We start from the raw sequence: 20,912 nt of genomic DNA on the forward strand, positions 1-20,912 counted from the left end.
TAGTTAGGTAACACTTGATTTTACAGTGTAGTTACTATAGTAATAACTATAAATGATGCATAATAACATGCAATTAAACCTAAACCAATCCTAACCATAATCCAAACCATATAGTATCTATTACTTAACATTTCTCAGTAAATAATTCCAGTGTAACAAAGATACCTTGAAAAAAAGTGTAACCCATATATATCCTCCATGTTCTTATTTACAGTAATAATTTGTTTATTAGACAGTAGGGCTATTTAAATTGGGACTAGAAAAATTGTTGTTCATCTTACTTGTAAGATTTTAATGTCATTACAGGCTATAGGCCTTTGAATAAAAGATTCAGGTAGCTAATTAAAAAAAAAAGTTCGTTTTGAAGAATAAATGTTTCAACGACTTGCCATAAGTGATGGATGTGCAAAGGAAGTCTGCACATGTAAATCTTTCTAAAGAGGCACGAATGTTGGTGTGGTAGAAGATGCGCGTCCCCCGGATAAACCTGTTCTGGAGGGAGTGACTTGATTCAAGCGCCGTCCAATTATCTGATAGCAGCATTTATCCGCCGCTACAGCCTCGTCTAGTCATCCGAAAACAGGCGTGAACCGATGTGGAAGGAATGTTCGTCTGAATATTTCATCCAACGAAAAGAAAAGAGAGAAGAAGAAGAAGAAGAAGGGGAAAAAAAAACGTGTGGAGAAATTTATTATCGGGAAAAGACGCGGCTGAATTGTACCGCTCCATTCACGCGACCCTATTTTTAGGGCGCTCGCGCCGTGTCTACTATCAGTAATAGTGACTGCGCTCGCGTGAGAGACCGCTTACAAATCTGCAGAGAGAAAAAAAAGGACGGGAGAGCTCCAGACAAACGGAAACTGTGGCCAGACTCCAGAGGAAGTCAATTGATTTCGCCCTTCTTGATGAGATAGATTTACAAGCTTTGCCCAGCGTGTCTGTCAGACCGTCTGTCAAAGCAATCAACAGTTGGTGCGAGCGCGCGATTAAAGGGACTTTGCATGCACGAGACGCTTCAGTGATGGGTGTGTGATTTCAGCACCTCAGTCATATGGACACCCGCTTGCGTGTGACTGAATTGTTCAGTAATATGGAAGACAGACTGTTGCATATCGTGATGCATTGGATGCTTTTGCGTGTTTAGTACATTACAGCTGACTAGAGACACAAGAATGAGCAGTCTATTCACGGCTCCCGGTGCTTTTGCTTTTATTCACGTATTGCATTTGGTTTAAAAAGACTACAGACAGAGAGATCACACACAGTCCATCTTTACTGGATTTAAAGGGTGCATTGTTGTTTCCCCTTGACCTTGCCTTTTGACGCTCAAAAGCAGCATGTTGATGATGGAGAGCAGCGGGATAGACGCGCATCAGGTTGAACTGGACGCCGACTATGAGCCGCACTGCCGCCCGAGGTCGTGCACCTGGCCGCTGCCGTGTCCGGAGGAGGAGAGCCGAGCGCTGCCTGTGAAAGTGGAGCCGCGCAACGTGCCGGCGTGCCGGAGCGGAGGGGCGCCGACGGAGTTCAAGCATCCAGCCGGCGCCCCTGCCCCTATCGCGGCCGCCCCTGCGTGCATGTCCGGCGCCGCGCTGGATGTGGCCGGCCAGCTGCGCAAATCCAAGTCGTCGCGACGGAACGCGTGGGGCAACCAGTCATACGCGGATCTGATCACGCGTGCCATTGAGAGCACCCCCGAGAAAAGGCTCACCTTATCGCAAATCTATGACTGGATGGTGCGATTTGTGCCCTATTTCAAGGATAAAGGAGACAGCAACAGCTCAGCCGGTTGGAAGGTACAGTTCCCACCTGATTGTATAGTCATGTGTAAGAAATTGCATGTTCTGCGCTCTCGCATTATACACAAGGCTGTTCGCTTATGTCTGGTACCTAAATGCATTTAACACATTGTGGTGAAGTCTCTGCTTTTCAATAAATCATGCAATTTAAACGTTTCCAGACATCGAGTATATGGGGAGGTGAGCAGACGGAGTATAGTTCAATGAGTTCATTGCTCTTGCAAAATTTCAAATAAAAAATTCTGGCCATTTATGACGCAAAAATAGCGTTTATGACGCGTTGAGCTTGATTATGACCCACTCATCGGGATGAGCTGGAGTGCGCGGGCCGCGCTCGTAAGGCAGGTCACCTGGGGGACACGCACGGGTCCGGTCAGCTTCCCCGCGCGTCGGCCACGCATGCACGCAAGCACGCCTGTCTGTCTGCTCTGAGCTCTCCAGCACGCACCCTCCTCCTCCTCCTCCTCCTCCTCCTCGTAACCCCCTCCCTTCCTCATTCCCTCCCTCCCTCCGCTGTCTCCTCTTCAGCCCTGACATTCATCCAAAAGACTATGGGAAATAAAATAGGCGGTGTAAAATTGTAATTAAAACATTACATAATCGAAAAAGGGTTATTTAGTGAAGCAAATGCAACCGCATAATTGCACCACATTGGTTGGCAAAAGAATAAACCATGCTGAATGTTTCAGCTGTTCATTTTTTTGTGTCATATGGTTGTGTCAAAGGTTTTAATTAGATCAGATTGGATATTATGAACTATGCTCATGCTCTCACTATACATGCTTCATGCAGAACCCAAGGGACCTCTGTCTGTCTCTCTGTTTCCCTCAGCACCAACATCTAACTTGAAAATGATAGTCAGACAGACCCAGCTGAATCTGAATTATGTTTCTCTCTGTGGTTTGTGGCTTTCTGGCAAGCATTTTAGATCACCGAGATCCTATCACAAAACATCCAAAGGCAGACAGTTATGAAGTGACTTCTTTCAAGCGACCAGTGGCTATTTTTTGTTGATTTCTTTTGAGTATGGCCTTTCATAAAATTCTAAACCTTAGAGATTACAAAATAGAATAGATTACAGAATACAAAGCCAGAAGAACATCATACCTTTTGCACTAGAGTTAATATTCCAGAATGAATACAGGCTAAAAACATTGTGTGTGTATATATATATATATATATATATATATATATATATATATATATATATATATATATATATATATATATATATGTTGTTTGTTTCTTCAGTAAGATAAGAGGATAAGGATGGTGTGCTTTTGTTCAAATTCATCTAGTCTAAGAATGTTTTTGTTTTTCAAAGTGCGTGTAATAGTTGACACACACAGGCCTTTTATTACATCATCAAAACAACAGGAGTTTTTAATATTTCTAAATGGGATATTTACCTCACACTAGATCCTTGTTTTCTCATTGGATGCAGGGGACTAAGAGATGGGCTAAACTAATCTTAAGCCTGCAGTTTTAAACCAAAATTAAATCTGGTTTAATTCCTTACGTCTTGTTTGTGCTGCCCAGGGATGCACAGCTGTATGTCGCTCATATGTTCCCATAAGGAGAGAGATTTGATTGGCCAGCAGGAGATAAAAATGGAGAAAAACAACTTGATTCAATCAAAATAAGGTTGTGAAAAACAGACCATGCTCACACATGTTGGCCCCATAACAGTTGGCATCGGATTTTAATGCGCGTTTAATTCTGACACATGCGGACCGTACGCTCGCACAAACAATACACACAGATATGTATAAAAAACGCAAACAGATATTTACTTCAGAATGTAAAGCACTCTCATACATCTCATCATAGATAGATAGATAGATAGATGGCTAGATGGCTAGATAGATAGATAGATAGATAGATAGATAGATAGATAGATAGATAGATAGATAGATAGATAGATAGATAGATAGATAGATAGATAGATAGATAGATAGATGGCTAGATGGCTAGATAGATAGATAGATAGATAGATAGATAGATAGATAGATAGATAGATAGATAGATAGATAGATAGATAGATAGATAGATAGATAGATAGATAGATAGATAGATAGATGGAACTGAAGGTGGTTTTGGAGCAACAAAGATCACATTGTCAATGCCATTGAAAGCACTTTTTAATAGCTGTTGTGTAATCCTGCTTGTCTACACTGTGGCAGCCAGTTTCATGTCTCTTGGCTGGCCTGGCCTGGACATTGAGCCTGGCCGTTTTTGGCATCAATTAGCTGCTATTATTAGTTCTGGGTTTTCTGTGACGGGTTGGATTATGGCTGTTGTACGGTGGGCAAGAGGGCAGAGAAGAGCACGCACGGCTCATTCCAGTGACCAATGCTTGTGGTTCACGGAGGGATGCCTTGTTGAGTGTTTTGCTTTTTATGTTCACATTCTTTTAAAGTGTGTCTATGTGTCTGTGGCACAACATGAGGTTTTCAGATGAGCCCGGTGATGCGAAGCATCTCGTAAAATAGTACGGCAAGAGTGTGTCACATCCTGTTACTGACTGTTGAGATGCAGAAAATCACTAATCAGATTTTCTCAATCCTTCCAAGTATTTATTGCGTTTATCTGTGATTTAATGTGATGGGAGCTCACCGTTAATGCATGTGTGTCTACAGCAGTTTATGGGTTTTTCCAGACGCATAATATTTTATAGATGTTGTCTATATCTCTATCAATACCCAAAGTAAAATTTTACAGCTCAGTAGTTGCTTTTTGAAAGGCCAGGAGACTTAACGGAGATCTCAGTCATATTTCATTTAAGTATCACTTTGTCTCTGAGAAAGTGCAATAAGAAATAGACAAATATGTACAACTGCTGGCATACAGTAAGAGTTTTGAGCTATGAAATGAATGTTGATAGCAGAGCCCAGATCATTCAGTATGCCCGATCATTCAGTCAATGACTTGATAGAGTCATTATTTGAGACTTTGTTGAGAAGCAGGGAAAGCAGAAGACTTCAATAAAATCTTAATTGTATTATTCTCAATCCTTTCTTGGAGAATCAGTTGAGATATTAAATGGATGTTTACCCAAAAATGAAAATTCTGTCATCATTTACCAACCCTCAATTTGTTCCAAACCTGTATACACTTCTTTCTTCTGCTAAACACAAAGGAAGATATTTGGAAGAATGTTTGTAACCAAGCAGATCTCTTTGTGTTTAGTAGAACAAAGAAATGTATACAGGTTTGGAACAACTTGAGCGTGACTAAATGATGAGTTTTCAATTTCGGGTGAACTACCCATTTAAGGAATTCTCATTTGTGAATATATATATATATATATATATATATATATATATATATATATATATATATATATATATATATATATATATATATATATATATATATCCGCTCTTTATCATGACTCTATATTTTGTATTGAGCATTAAAGTGAAATGAACAGGCATGGAAACTGTGGAAGAAATTATGAGCACACACAGAAAAGAAAGAGTAAGAAAGAGACAGAGAAACATAAGCTAAAGTGACAGTAATTTTGTAATAGTTGACTGGGCTCCCCAACCACCCCAGCTGTGGCAGCTCTGACCAGTCTGGCATTGATGCAGGGCAGATCTCAGTGCCAGGCTATTTGGCCAGAGCAGTGGTTCAGTTGGATGCCTCAGCTCTGGAGAAACACTGTCATTGTTACTCCCACAAAAACTGCGTAGAAGAAGTGATTGTAACACAGTTTGCCAGACTAGCATCCAGAGGATGATTTCAGGAGCGTGGAATAGTGAAAACTAACATTTACTGTGTGAAAGCTGGATTTTCTTAAGAAATAGACTAATAATGACAAAAATGAATACAGTATAGCTGAAACATGACATATATAAATTAACTAATTATAATGTTATTAATAGAGGCTATTATTGGAGACAAGATCAGTGGTTGAGATATGTGAAAGAAATTCACAATGGCTTTTTTAAGGCTTGCCTTATTCTCAGATGCATATCACGCACATACACACATCAACTGAATCTGGTTGACACTCCAACACAGTAGGTGGCAGTATTGCACTAGTCACCTCTAGTCATGAAATGGAAAAGAAGACAAAGCACCGCTTCTGCCACACTAAGGGCACTTCTCAAATGGAAGGCTACTGAGACTCCGTCCTTCCTAGGGTGCTTCTCAATATCCCTCCTCGTTTCCTTGGTCCTCCGTCCTCCATCCTATGACCCGGAAACCGATGGAGCTCAGCCATCTTGTAGGAGATCTCAATTCTCTAATTGCACCGCGAGGAGGCGAGGATGGAGGAGGGAGGAGGCTTCCTGAGGAGTCATGAGCGAGGATACACAGGTGGATCTTTTGCGGAAGTGTTTTATCGACTAAACGTGACGCAAGCATTAATTCACCTGACAGTTGCAGAATTATATCAAAGCACAAGAAAATTAAAGAAACTAATAGAGAAACAAATAGAAACTAATAGCTACTATACAACAAATAAAAAGCAGTTAATAACTGGAATTCGTTGTTAATAATAACTGGTAATATTTATTAAAATATGGACAAATGTGGTGTTTTGTGGAGGCTGAAGCTTACAATACAAATAGTCTCTAAATAGCTCTAATGTTCAAGAATCCCGACTAAATCCAGCGGTGTAGAGTCATCATTAAATGACAATGCTTTAAAGTGACGTTAAAGGGAGCGAGGATATAATTTCACTTGATTCAATTCCTCCACCCTCACGTCTTTTCCTTGGGTCCTTCCCTCGCATCCTGAAGGGGCGGAGCTAATGCGCGAGGAAAGGAAGGTAGGAAAGGAAACGAGAATGCACAAATAAGAATTGGGAAGCACCCCTAGTCCAGTCCTTCTTACGCTTGTAGGCTAGTGTCCTCTTCAGCAATTAAACGCTAGAATGAGATGGTCTAGTACGCATGGCTACGTCACACACTTTATACACGAAAATACTATTAAAATGTAATTTTGGAAAAATACTTTGTATTATAAACCTTAATATTAATTGGCTTTCTATGAATGTGATATAGTGAATGACAGCCATCTGCGGTCTCCCTGTGGCTTACATTATTGTCAGTTTAGTGTTTTAGTTTAGCAAAACAAAAGATAACATCTATTCTTTCATGTCCGAAAACATTATTTTTGTCTTATATTTCATAATAAACTCAGACAAGCGCAGAACCAACTCACTTTCCGTAAGTTTATTTTCGTAAATTGTAATGTGCGCAAAGGATTGTAGGTGATTTAAGGCTGCGAAGGATACATCCGATGCGTCCTTCAAAACGAAAGAAGGACACGGAATGAAGGCTGCCTTCAAAGGATCCTTCAAATTGAGACAGCCTTCAGCAACGCTTGACGACGTGACTGCCAAAATATGCAGCCTTCGTAGGATTCAGCCTTCCGTTTGAGAAACACGCAAAATCATGTTCAAGTAGATGACAGATGTGAAAATAAGAAACCCACATGCTAAAAAAAATACAATAATTGCTCACCATTGTGGGAGTTTTTTGGGATTCTGTATTCTGTAAAAAAAGGATGAGGTGTCAGACACCCCAGTATGTAGGAAATGTTGATCATCAGTTCTTTTGTACATTTTTGTACAGGAATGGTTACAAAATCTCATTCTCCGTCCCCCAAACCATATGACTAATTAGCCAAAAAGAGAAAAAAACTACATAAAATATTAATTTGACTCATAACATTATTTATAATTTCTATAGATATCACAATAATATTATTGTCTTGAATTCTTTTGAATTATCGTTATTTAAAAAATCTGCTATTTTGACATTTGTTTATGTACCTTCTAGAATGAAAAATCTCGTTTTAGACTTCTAATTTGTGGCCGGTAATCCATTGCGCTTCCACATTCGTCAATAAGTCACGCGTCAGGTCAGAGGTCACTGTTCTTATTTCTATTTTTCTTACAAAAATGCATCACTTCGCTTCAGAAGGCCTTTGTTAACCCCCTATAGAGCCATATTATTTTGGAATGGATTACTTTTATGATGGATAGAAATTGTGGTACCATTCACTCCCATTATAAAGTATATATATATATATATATATATATATATATATATATATATATATATATATATATATATATATATATATATATATATATATATATATATATATATATATATATATATATATATATATATATAACTCTGATTGTGTTCGGCTGAAAGAAGAAAGTCATATATGGCTTGAGGGTGAGTAAATTATGGGATACTTTTAATTTTTTTGTTGAACTGACCCTTTAAGTCTTTGGTTACTAGCCAGTATAAGCTTGAAATAAACCAGACTCTAAAAAAAAAAAGTCCAAAATAATTTTAGTCAGTGAAACAATCCTGTTATCTGCAAGAAGGACTTGACTGCACCTGGCAATCTTATGCGTTGACACATGCATTGTGGTGGAAATGAAATCTGAGATAATGACTAAGGATGTTCTAATAGGTATCGGTTGGGTGAGCCAAGAAAATACTAAATGTTGGTTGGTCTGTTGGTTTGATGTCGTGTCTTTGCTGTGTACTCTTAAAAATGGCTAAATTAACTTTTAGCAGATCATAAATATTTCAAATGTACCTTTCTCTTCAAGGAGAATCGACCAAACAGCGTGGTGCATATGGTGTATGCAGATCTTTGTTCAGTAACATGTTCTATAGGACAAGAAAGTCTCTAAAATGAATATTCACTGATCTCTTTTGTAAATGCATGTTATAGATCTTATTGTGAATGATTCATTAATATATAGGTTTCATGTTTTTAAACTGACCTAATAATATTTAAACAAATATTCTCTCTGGTGACGTATCCAGGGCTTCTCTAATCATTTAGTCCGCCTAAATCCCACCCCGCAAGCTCATGTTTATCTGCCTCCCCTTTTGAAAAGCCATGCCCATATGACTAAATCCAATCAATAATTGTTTGATTTACATTTTAGTTGTTGTTGTTTTCATTGTTGCAACTTTAAAGGGTTAAATCACCCAAAAATGAAATTGATGTCATTAATGACTCACCCTAATGTCATTCCCGAACTATATTATGTCTTTGTCGAAATGGTGGTGATGAATTCGTACATCTCTTTTGTATATTTTCATACGATCTGCTTACAGACTGTTAGGTTTAGGGGTGGTCTTTCATGCTTATTTGCATTTTTGTGTGAATTAAGTTGTACAAATTCACCACCAATTTGTCAAAACTTTAAATGTTTTTGTTGCAATATGTTCACATAGAAAAATGACTTGCACTCATCAAGGCAATTCAGTGAAGGACTGTATCGGACCAACTGTAATTCTGTTGTCAAAGATGATGGACAATTAGCAGTTTGTATTGGCTGAATGGTTCTGTTCTGGGCAAGAACTCCCTGCGCATCCATGCAGCCTAGCATGGATAAGAGCAGGGAGAGCAACGATAACTCCCCCATAGGGTAACCAGAACAGAACCAATATAATCAGAAAGTCAGAAAGTCAAATCCTGACTGACGAGAGGAGGAGCTGGGGATGGAGGAGGGTAATTAGCTCCGAAGAAATGTGATAGCTGCTGATAATACTGAAGGAGCTTATATATGTATGCTATGATAGAAATCATATTGCTAAAGGTAGACATGATCAGCTGACAGTCAGCTGATGCGAGCTTGACTACCGGGTCCTGCTAGAACTATCTAGCTTGATCAATATTGGCAATTAACTTTGCTACCTAACCACAGGACATAACTAATATTTAATATATTATTATTATTATATGGTCTGTCCTAATTGTATGAGAGGTTGATGATCCATAAATGTTATATATGTGATGTCTAATACTAGACAAGATATTGTGCATTATTATATGCGTGTTCTGGAATTGTTTATTTGCGTGTGTGAGAGACAGTCTGACGGGATTTCACGTCCAGGGGGTGCAGCTCTCGTTAATAATTCAGATGAGGCTCGTTATCACGGCAGCACAGATCCTGCTCTGATTCCACCTTAATTAAAACCATGAAGCTTTTCTCTCTCTCTCACACACACACACACACACACACACACACACACACACACACACACACACACACACACACACACACACACACACACACACACACACACTCACACACACACACACACACACACACACACACACACACACACACACACACACACACACACACACACACACACACACACACACACACACACACACACACACATTCCTAGCCTCCACACGATCACACACACCATCGAGTGTCACGTGGCCGCTTGCGCCTTTTCCGTTGTAGTTCCAGAAATATGCTACAGTAATGTTGCTGCAGACCATATATTGTAATCAGATTCCCTGGCATGATTTTTTGATTTTTTTTTTAACCTGGTGTTGACGCCCATAGTGGTTTAGCATCAGAATCAAGTGAGACAGGCGCCTTCATGACCTCTGACCCTGACCACAGCCTATTAGATAAGTTCACAGAGCCTGTACACATTAAAGACAATTGACTCTGAAGCCTGGCATGTGCTGCTATTATCAGGTGCTTACATATTTAATCAGATCTTCATAAGATTCCCCCCCACCGGAGCGCTGGGCAAACTGAGATTGATGAGCTGTAATGGGCGAGAGGAGAGCAGCCATGATTTATGCATGCGCAGAGGAAAGCCTGCCAGTGCGGCTTACTTGTGCACTCGAGATCCAGTCGGGCACTTTCAAGTGTGTGACTGACCCTAGTCTCGCAGAGCAGACTTTGACTATCGACATCAAGTAGGTTCCTCTTTGCAGCTCATTCATGACAAAAACACCAACTTAGACAGGAAGAGTATCGGAGTATAGATTATAGTATATTTTTAAGTTGCCAGCCACCGCAAGCATTTTTGCTAATTTTTACAAAGTTGTCATGGCCTCCAGGATATTTTGTTGAATAAATATTTGAAGATGCAAAATATCAAAAGAAAGAACAGAGCCTTTGTTTTTTAAAACAAAAGACCATTTTTATTTAGCATAATGCATACTGTTTTATCAATAATTGAATACGCGTAATTTTCTTTAAAAAGCCAACATTTGGAAAAAAAGCATTTTTGTAAAAGACTATATCCAGATCAGATTCACAAGGATGATCAAATCATTGATGGAGTAGAACAAATCCATTCAGTAACATCAGGCTGTTTTGATTTCTATGCTGTTTAATGTTGACAATCGCATTATTTTACAAATGCATATGCTTATGCTATCGCCTATTTCTGCTTCTTTTTCACATCTTCAAGCGATTCAGAAATTCAATACTCTTTCAGAGGATATATCATAGCGCCTCTACAGTAAAACAGTGAAAAAATAGAAAGCCGGATATTTCTGTCAATGGCAGGGAAACGTTTGCTCCGCCCCAATTCGCCTACTTATACTACGTCCTAAAATTAGGCGCTCTTTTTGTAAAGAAAAAGTACATACTTTTGAGTGTGTAGCAGAAGAGTATGCAAGCCTTGGGACATACTACTTCGTCATTTTTTAACAGACTCTGTTGCTTAGTTATGTGCATCCAATCACCATTTAAACTGCCTTAAGTTAATGGCCAAACGTGTCATTACTAAAGTTCACAATGCTGCTGCAGATGAAATATAATGTGGACAACACTGAATAAATATATTTTAGTCAGGTTAAATACTGATAATTGATCACTCAAACCTTTATCTAAACTTCTCTACTTAACTGTCGGACTCGCACATCTGTAATGTTTGTCGTTTTTTTCTTCTTTTAATCCGTATTTGTAGTTCTAATCGAATCCTCATCCAACTCGCAATGGGTTGTGGGCAATATCAGCCGTTAAGAGTGTGCGTCGATCTACACTTCCAATTCGGACCGGAAATAGTAGACCATCCGGGCATCTTTGGAATACTCTTTTCAACATACTACGATTTGGGACATACTAATTCTACTTTCGAATACTGTTTAGTATAGATAGTATCGAATCGGGACGCAGGAGTTGACTGAAATTTCCGTCAATGGCAGAGAAAGAGTTAAAGTGACCAACCACAGCTTTTGTCTTAATGTGTCATTGAGAGTTGGATAAATTTGAATCGATTATTCCATGATAATGAAATTTAGATGAGGTAGACATTATATTTTATTTGACATAAATGAGGCCATGAGTTCTGCAGACTGTTGGGTAAGAAATGTGAAGACCAACTAGATTTCACAGCACAAAAAAAAAAAAAAAAAAATTTACAAGGTGGCAATTGTATGATGTGAATTGCACGAAAACGTTAAACTTTTTGGATAAAAATAAGCATGAGTTACATCATTGGGGCACAAATGAGAATTAATTTAGGAACTAGCCAGCAAATTCTGTGAAAAGTAAAATAGTTACAAATTGCCATGAGAGTGTTTTGGTAGACTAGGCCAGAAAGTCTACACAAAACACCAAGTATGATATTTGTAGAAATGCTTTGGGGCCCCAATGTAAATCCCTGCTCACACCAAGGCAAATGTTCAGTGCAAAAATTGGGTGCGATAAAGCAATTTAATTTGAATGAACAGCTGTTAATGTGTCTGTTCAGAACAACATGAACATTCAAATGCTGTCAGTGCAACATTTTTTATTTTTTTTTCGTTGAGAGGTGTTCAAATTTATTTCCATCCCACTGGGAAGAAAGTTGACCAACCAATAAGATTTGCTCTTTGGGTCACATGCCCAGAGCCTCTGCTGTTACATAACACTATACAACTTGGTGGCACTAATGAACAGTATTTTGCTAAGAATGAATGGCAGAGGAAGAATCCGGAAGAGACTCGTCTCTGTACGTGTCTTTGTGACAAGCGGGTTTCAGAAATGGATATTTTTGAGGCATATTTCTGTTTTGCTGTTAGAGAATTAATTTTCACATTCATTCAGTTCATGTGCTTTTTTTAAATTATTTTTTAAAATTTATTTTTTACAAATTGCATTATGCATATTGAATTGAATTTTGTTCAGAACATTTATGTTGGTGTGAACAGGCCACAAGTCTTTCTTAAACCTAATTGTTTATAAAAATCTAAATTATATCATTTTCATTCATGTCTGTAACACAAAAAGTGTTGTAAAATGATGCTAACCCTAAAGCTTAGAATCAGGGGTTTGTTCAAATGAACAATCACGCGATAATTTGCATAATCAGATGCCAGACAAACCAAGAAGTTGGATATCCGTTTTGTCTGGTATCCAAAAACAGTTAACTTAGAGAGGGGAAGAGCAGGAAGAAAGAGAAAAAGTTAAAAAATGTTGAGTTTATTGGCCAGTTGGACTTCATCCTACAGAATGTTGCTGGTCTCATTCAGAATTGGAAAGTTAGTTTTGAGCAATATGGTTTGAGACCAAGGCATCTTTTTTTATCTTTATGTTTCTCGAAGGTTTTTCTTGTCATGGAAAGAAAATGCAAACCGTTTCTCTCAATTTGAAATATTCCCTTTCTGGCTCGTATATTTTATTTGCATGGCTAAATGGTAGATAAGTGCGTGTGTCTGTGTGCGGAGGAATATTTTTATGAAGCAGACAGCGTGTGGATTTTGTTTGTCAGTTTGATGAAAATGGGTCAGGATGCAGGCCCAAGCGTTTAATATGCTGCCCATGTCACTGCTAACTCTCAGACATGCCACATAGCCTGGAATGAACCCTTGTAGCACGTCTCCCTGTGGCTCGACACTCTCATTCTCTCTCAGAGTCCATACTCTCTGGATTTTTTGCTTTCTCTATCTTTTACACGCTTTAAATTATATTTTCACAGTTTCTCCTTCTTTCTGAAAATAAAGTAATGTATACAAAATTGCTGTTGACATTTGTATTATTATTTCGAGCCAGTCCTCAAGGATTCCAGTTTAATTTTCAGTTTCATAGTTTTATTTTCAGAATTTCTGTTTATCCTTTATGTGTAATAATTGGCAATAGATTTTGGTGCTTTAGACAAATTTATGAATGTTTGGAATACCTACTAATTTTTATTTCCAAATTGTATAATATACAACAATATATAGTGCCAACCCGATCACACATAAATGCGTATAAATAGTACGAGTGTGCAATGTCGTGGAATGTATACGCCAAAACTTATTTTGGCGTGCATATGATACGCTGTTTTTCGCGTGCATATGATACGCACTTTATGGCGTATATATGACACGCGCTTGGGTAGGTTTAGGGTAGTGGGGCGTATATATGACACGCGCTTGGGTAGGTTTAGGGTAGTGGGGTGGGGGGTTCGTATGTATAATACGCCATAAAATGCGTATCATATGCACGCGAAAAACAGCGTGCCATAGACACACCAAAATGAGTTTTGGCGTATACATTCCACGACATTGCACACTCGTACTATTTATACGCATTTTTGTGAGAATACCCTGATAGTGCTTTACATTACCTTTTATTTCAAGTGTGACCAATGAATCAGAGGTAAAATCCACTGTGATTCTGTGATCTACCAAAAATTAAAGGGTTAGTCCCGTAACTAGGGGAAAATTAAAATTCTGTCATTTTTTTTTAACTTACTCTCATGTCTCTCGACAGCCGCAAGACCTTTGTTCATCTTCGGAACACAAATGAAGGCATTTTTGTTAAAATCCAATGGCTCAGACAGGCCTCCGTTGGTAGCAATGTCATTTCCTCTCTCAAGATCCATAAAAGGCACTAAAGACGTCGTTACAAAGCCAATCTCACTATAGTGGTTCTACAATAATTATGAAGTGATGAGAATAGTTTTTGTGTGCAAAAATACAACAACCAAATAACAACTTATATAGTGATGGGCCGATTTCAAAACACAGCTTCCTGAAGCTTCGGAGCGTTATGAATCAGTGTATATAGATTTGTGTATGTAGATTTGAGCAGTTTGCCGGTTTGACACGCGATCCGATATGCTGATTCATAAACCTCAGAAGCTCCTGGAAGCAGTGTTTTGTAATCGACCATCACTATATAAGCCGTTTTTTTTACAGACAAAAACTATTCTCGTTCCTTCATAAAATTATTGTAGAACCACTGTAGTGAGATGGGCTTTGAAACGTTGTCTTTAGTGCCTTTTATGGGTCTTGCGAGAGGAAATGTCATTGACTTTCTGAACCATCGGATTTCAACAAAAATTTCTTCATTTGCGTTTCAAAGATGAACGGAGGTCTTACGGGTCTGGAACGGCACGAGGGTGAGTAATTATTGACAGAATTTTCATTTTTGGGGTAACTTACCTTTTATAATGTTGACTGCCTGAATGTGGTCAATTGTGACAAAAGTCTTTTATACAACCATGCATTTCAGTATACACCATAGACACACATTCCACGGTGGCTTTTACCCAACATTTCATTGGATCATATCCTTCTGACAAGCAATAATTGTAAATTGCTGAAAAAATTGAACAATGTGCACCCAGCTTTAGATGATCCTTTAGGATTGGTTTCAAATTATGATAGAAGGAAGCTTGAAGATATCACTTAAGGGAGAGTTCACCCAAAAATGAAAATTCTGCCATGATTTATTACAGTCCTTCCAAACATGAATGACCTTCTTTCTTCTGCTGAACACCGACGAGATTTTGCAGAATGAAACAGTTTTGGTGACCACAGATTTTCATTATATGAAAAAAGAACAACAGCAGAGAATTCTAAAAATATCTTCTTTTATGTTTCACAGAAGAAAAAAAAGTCATACAGTATTCGAATGACAGGAGCATGAGTAACAGAATTTTAATTTTTGGGTTAACTGAACCTTTAAGGATTATTATTTTTTTGACCGGGTTCTAGTGTTTATTTGAGGTTGTGATTTTCTCATTTGCTATGAGATAAGCGTGCAATAAGTTTTAATGGGATTTTTCTTTATTTCTTTAGTGCTTCTAACATACGCATTCACACACTTTTTTAATTGGTTGAGTTGTCATCCCTACTGATTTATAGCTTCACCCCAAATTTTGACTGCATCAAATCCTGGATTCCATTAGGCATCTTTATTGTCTTTGATGGCTTGCCATCGGACTCCATCAGTGTGTTAATAGTGACATTAATCTGCGTATTAACTAGTGCCAAGGATAGAAGGATGGGAAAGAAAACCATGAGGGAATTAAAAAGAGGAAAATGGCTGTTGGAAGAGCGGTGGTAGAATTGAAATGAGACAGACATGTACTTTAAACAGTCCTTTTTACTGTTTGAAATGATTTAAATCTTTGTCAAAACCAGACAGATTTAGGAGCCACGTTTCTTGAGTGACGCCATTTCAAATATGAATACCAAACCATTTCATTTGATAACCTCACAATATGACATTTTGTTTTACTAAAAGAAAGTATACTTACCTTATATTAGCATAAAACAAACGACAGCAGTTTTAGCTATAGATTCACTCTCAGCTAATCAGCAATATAATAATTGCCTCCTCCATGCAAATGCTGTGACCAATGTAGTCCACAAATGAATGAACTCTTATGAAAATGTTGTTGTTGTAATAAATAGAAGTGGTTTTGTTTGAAAAAAAAGTATTTTATTGAAAAATATGTTATGAAAATATCATACAAAAATTAATAATAATAATATAATAAACTAAATGTTTTAACATAAGGCAGTCCAATTAAATATGTAAAAATTAAAGAAGTTAAAATTGTGGTTGTCCACCATTTAAAAGTTTGGAGTTGGTAAGATTATAAATGCTTTTATAAAAAAGTCTATTAACAGTACTGCAAAAATACAGCAACACGTTAATAGTGTGAAGCATTATTACAATTTCAAGTTTTCTATTTGAATATTATTTTTTTTAAAAAAATCGAATTTATTCCCAAAATCATTCTAATATATTGATGTTCTGCTCAAGAAACATTTCTTATTATTATCAGTGTTGAAAACAGTTGTGCTTCTTGTATACGCTAATACATTTTTAAAAAGAACAGCATTTATTGTAATGAATTTGTTTGTAACAATGCATGTCTTTAATCTTTTTGATGCATCTATGCTAAATAAAAATATGAATTTATTTTTAAAAACAAAACTTTTTATCGGTATACTTACACATTTTATGGTATTTAATGAAAGTAGAAAATGCACACACTGTGCATACTGCAGAATACACACTGCATACTGCAGCGGTACTTAGATGTTAGTATGCTATTCGGAATGTAGCCATTGAGAACTATACAGAGGAAAAGACATAGAGAAACATTAAACCCTTAAAAACTGTGATTGGGAGACACTCAAGGACATAAATTGAAACGAGTTTGAGAATTGGATGGATATGTGGAGAGACGGCTGTGTGTTTGCAGCCGTAATTGCGTGACTGTGAACAGTGAGTTGGCCAGCCTGCGTTCTCCTCCTCTCAAGACAGATAATGAGAAGCCCTAAGCCAATGCTATGTTCAGAATGACACACTACTTCTACTCCTACTGTTTCTGCATTATATATATATATATATATATATATATATATATATATATATATATATATATATATATATATATATATATATATATATATATATATATATATATATATATATATATATATATATATATATATATATATGAGTGAGGAGTTCAGATGCAAAAACCTCTAAAAGCCACTTCGGTCAAAAATGAGATGACGACACTAAGTGAATGCTCTCCCCATAAAGTATAAGTTCATAAAATACTTTCACTTCATAAAGCACAGTGTGCAAAATGATGTATGCGCAAAATAGCCTGATGACCTACTTCATTTGCCAAAATGTGCAGATATAGATATGCAGTACAATGTGCAGATTACTGTATGTGTGACCGATGTGTGTTCAGTGAACCAGAAGTAATACAACAGCTGTGATATTTAAATGAACGTATATTTTTTTGATCGTACGACAAAAGTGAATCGTTTTTACACAAAGCTGCGATACATTTTGAAATGACTATCACTGTAGCCTATAGTGTAGCATACAATATTTCAAAATGTATATCAGTTGTATACTATGTAGTAAGCAGTATGCTTGTGCTCCATTCCGAACACAGCCAGTCTCTCTCCTCCCGTCTCTGTTAATGATCTGTTCGGCCTGCCGAGCTGAATCTGAGCGATGCCCACCGACAGCGCCACTCAGGCGGAAAGACACACACACTCACACATAGACATATAGAAGAGAGGAATATTGCGGTCCAACATTTATCCAGAATATATGAATAAACCCACACTGACACAAAATCTCTCCAGACCTCAGCACTTCAGCACATATAGAGTTCAGACTTCCATTAACACTGCATGCTAGCACACTCGCATAACTGTGCCAGAAAACACACACAAAAAGCCATAAATAGTGTACAGAAAGCAGCGTGAAGAGGTATAACAGTCATAATCGGCATAGGCACATGCATAGTTTGTTGTATTGTTCTTGAGTGTTCTCACTGAACTACGTGGAAGAGGTCAAAAGCGAGGTCATATTGTGTGTCTTATTTCACATGCTCTACAACGCTTGGTATCACCTCACTGGACTGCTTGAGAAGATCAGCGGTTTGTCATATTATTATTATAAGGTTTAAGAACAGCTTTAGATTTAGAAAAGAACCGTCATGTACTCACCACCCTCATCATCCCAAACGTATATGATTGTTTAATTCTGTGAAAGACACACTATGTTCATATTCTTACAATGACTTGAATCTTTACTGACACTGCTAAGCTTCAAAAATGACAAAAAAATTACAGTGAAAGTACCATAAAGCTGCCCCAAATGAATCACGTGCTATTTCAAGACGTTTGAAGTCATTACAATTTTTTTTTTTTTTTGTCAGACTAAACGTAAACGTTCCTATCCTCTTCTGAAACTCTTAAATCCCATTTGGTATTGTACATATTCACATTTTGGTAACACTTCATTTTACAATTTCGCACAGGCATATTTGTGGTAATAGCCACCAATACATTGTATGGGTCAAATGTATAGATTTTTGCTAAAAATCATTAGGATATTAAGTAAAGATCATGTTCCATGAAGATATTTAGTAAATTTCCTTCAGTAAATATATAAGAATTGTATTATTAGCAGTAATATGCATTGCTACGCACTTCATTCGGACAACTTTTTTTTTTTTTGCACCCTCATATTCCATATTTTCATATAGTTGTATATCGGCCAAATATTGTCCTATCCCAACAAACATCAGTGGAAAGCTTATTTATTCAATTCAAAAAAAGACCCTTATGACTAAATTTGTGGTCCAAGGTCACATATTGCATGTAGTTACTATAGTAATAACTATAAATTATGCATAATTACATTCAACTAACCCTAAACCAAACCCCAATCCTAACACTAACCCTACAGTAATAACATGTAGTTAATTTATAGTTCTCAATAACAATAATGATGATAATGCTAGTTTTTTTATTGTTATATATTCAAAATAAACATCCCAGTCAATCGCAACACTCATCACGTAATAAAAATAAAGATACATTTTGATCATTTCTTCAGTGTAAGTGACATGTCTTAGATTCTGAATGAAAATGTCATCATTTTACACTGTATGTATGGCAATTCTGAGATTATATGTTTCATTCATTGTTTGGTGATTATGTGTTTCATACATTGTTTGGTGATAAATATTTTGCCTATAGGTCTTTAGGAGACGAATATTAAGTGATATGCGAGTGTGTATGCATGTGATGCTGTTGAATATTATTTGTATGTGTGTGTGTGTCTGTGTATAGACTTCAGCTTTTTAATGAAGTTCTCCGTTAAGTCTCCCAAAGACTTCACATTCCTCATACCCCCCTATACACACCCCCGAGCGCACACACACACACACACACAACCAAATGACCCCCCCCCCCATCGCAACACACACGCTCACGCACACAAACACTTAAAACACACATTCCAAGCATCCTCATTAGCAATTCATGAGCTGAGTCTCATTAGACACTAAGTTTTAGCGCGGGCCTCTGAAGTCGATGGCTAGAGCTGTTATTAATATTTCATATGTCTTCCCATTGAGGAGCTAAAAAAAAAGAGAGAGAAGTTGCTTCGCTTCGGCTACAAAGTCGCTCAAGCTCTCCTCTTTTACCCCTCTTCCTCTATTTCCCTCCTTTTTCCCCTTCGTTAGACTGCTTTTATGGACTGCCTCTTTCTTCGCCGCTCCATATCTCCGCCCCTCTCTTCAGCGCACAGACCCTAACTCAAACTGACTTAATTGGGCTGTCTTTGTTCGAAGAAATGTGGACCTACCTTACGTTTTCCCATAGATTCAGACCAAAGAACGAGACAAATCTCATAGGAAAGAAATGAGATCACAAATGAGATCTCTTTAATATCTCGAAAGTAATCTCAGATGCGTCTCCTCTAGACTTTCAGAAGAGATCTCTAAAATGTCTCACAAATTGTCCCGGACTTGCCAAGATACCAAAGTCTGCAATCGAAAGTCTCAAAATGAACTCATCAAATGATCTGAGCTTCTATCAAAATGCATTGTATAGCTCGATATTTTTACTGAATGTCAGAAAATGTCTCATCCGTGTCTATTTTGATTTGTCCAAATTGATTTTAGGAGAAATCTGACACTTGTAAATGAAAGATATCTGAGAATTCAAAACTGAATCTGTGTTTTTGGGTGTTGCAGTAGGCAGTAGGTTGGTTTTCCTCAAAAAAAGCTTAGTGGAGCATTCAAAACATTGCTCTGTTTGTTTGAGAATCAAGACCAGGGCTGCATTTCCCAAAAGAGTTGCAAGTCAAAGTTGATCTTAGAAACCATTGGTAGAGAGGTTGCTATGTTCTACTTAGACTTATGATGCTTTTGGGAAATGAAACCCTAACAAATCAATGCCGGCTCAACCAATAGTGGGCTATCTGTTGACCGACCAATGGCAGACAGGATAGCGTATTTGAAAACAATCGTTATTTTTACAGTTCTATTGCATTCTGTAGAACAAATGAAGGTGGAATGATGGAAAGCTAATGGGAAGAAGAAGCAGAGGGCTGTTCATGTAGAATTAGAGAGACAGCTAATATGGGAGAATCCCAAGTGAACCCTACAACCCCTGCAAAGAGGTTGGGGGAACAGAGGGGATCAACCATGGCATACGCGCTGTTCTCTGGAAATAAATGCATGCATGAATAAGTCAACAATGGCCGTGTCTCGCAATGTGTGCATAAACAAATGAACGAATATGTGCGTGTGTGTCCATGTGGAAGGCCAG

General features: G+C 37.6%; 1 protein-coding gene across 1 annotated transcript in view; it reads left to right on the plus strand.

The window, feature by feature from the left end:
* The first annotated feature begins 446 nt into the window (after window positions 1-446).
* The window catches only part of foxo6b (forkhead box O6 b), a 35,456-nt gene continuing 14,990 nt past the window's right edge, over window positions 447-20,912 (plus strand). Inside the window, exon 1 of the mRNA XM_067425982.1 lies at window positions 447-1,796. Coding sequence (XP_067282083.1) covers window positions 1,338-1,796 — 459 coding nt within the window. The 5' untranslated portion in view covers window positions 447-1,337. The remainder of the gene's footprint in view (window positions 1,797-20,912) is intronic.

This window comes from Pseudorasbora parva, chromosome 19 (assembly GCF_024679245.1).
Source record: "Pseudorasbora parva isolate DD20220531a chromosome 19, ASM2467924v1, whole genome shotgun sequence".
NCBI classification, from domain to species: Eukaryota; Metazoa; Chordata; class Actinopteri; order Cypriniformes; family Gobionidae; genus Pseudorasbora; species Pseudorasbora parva.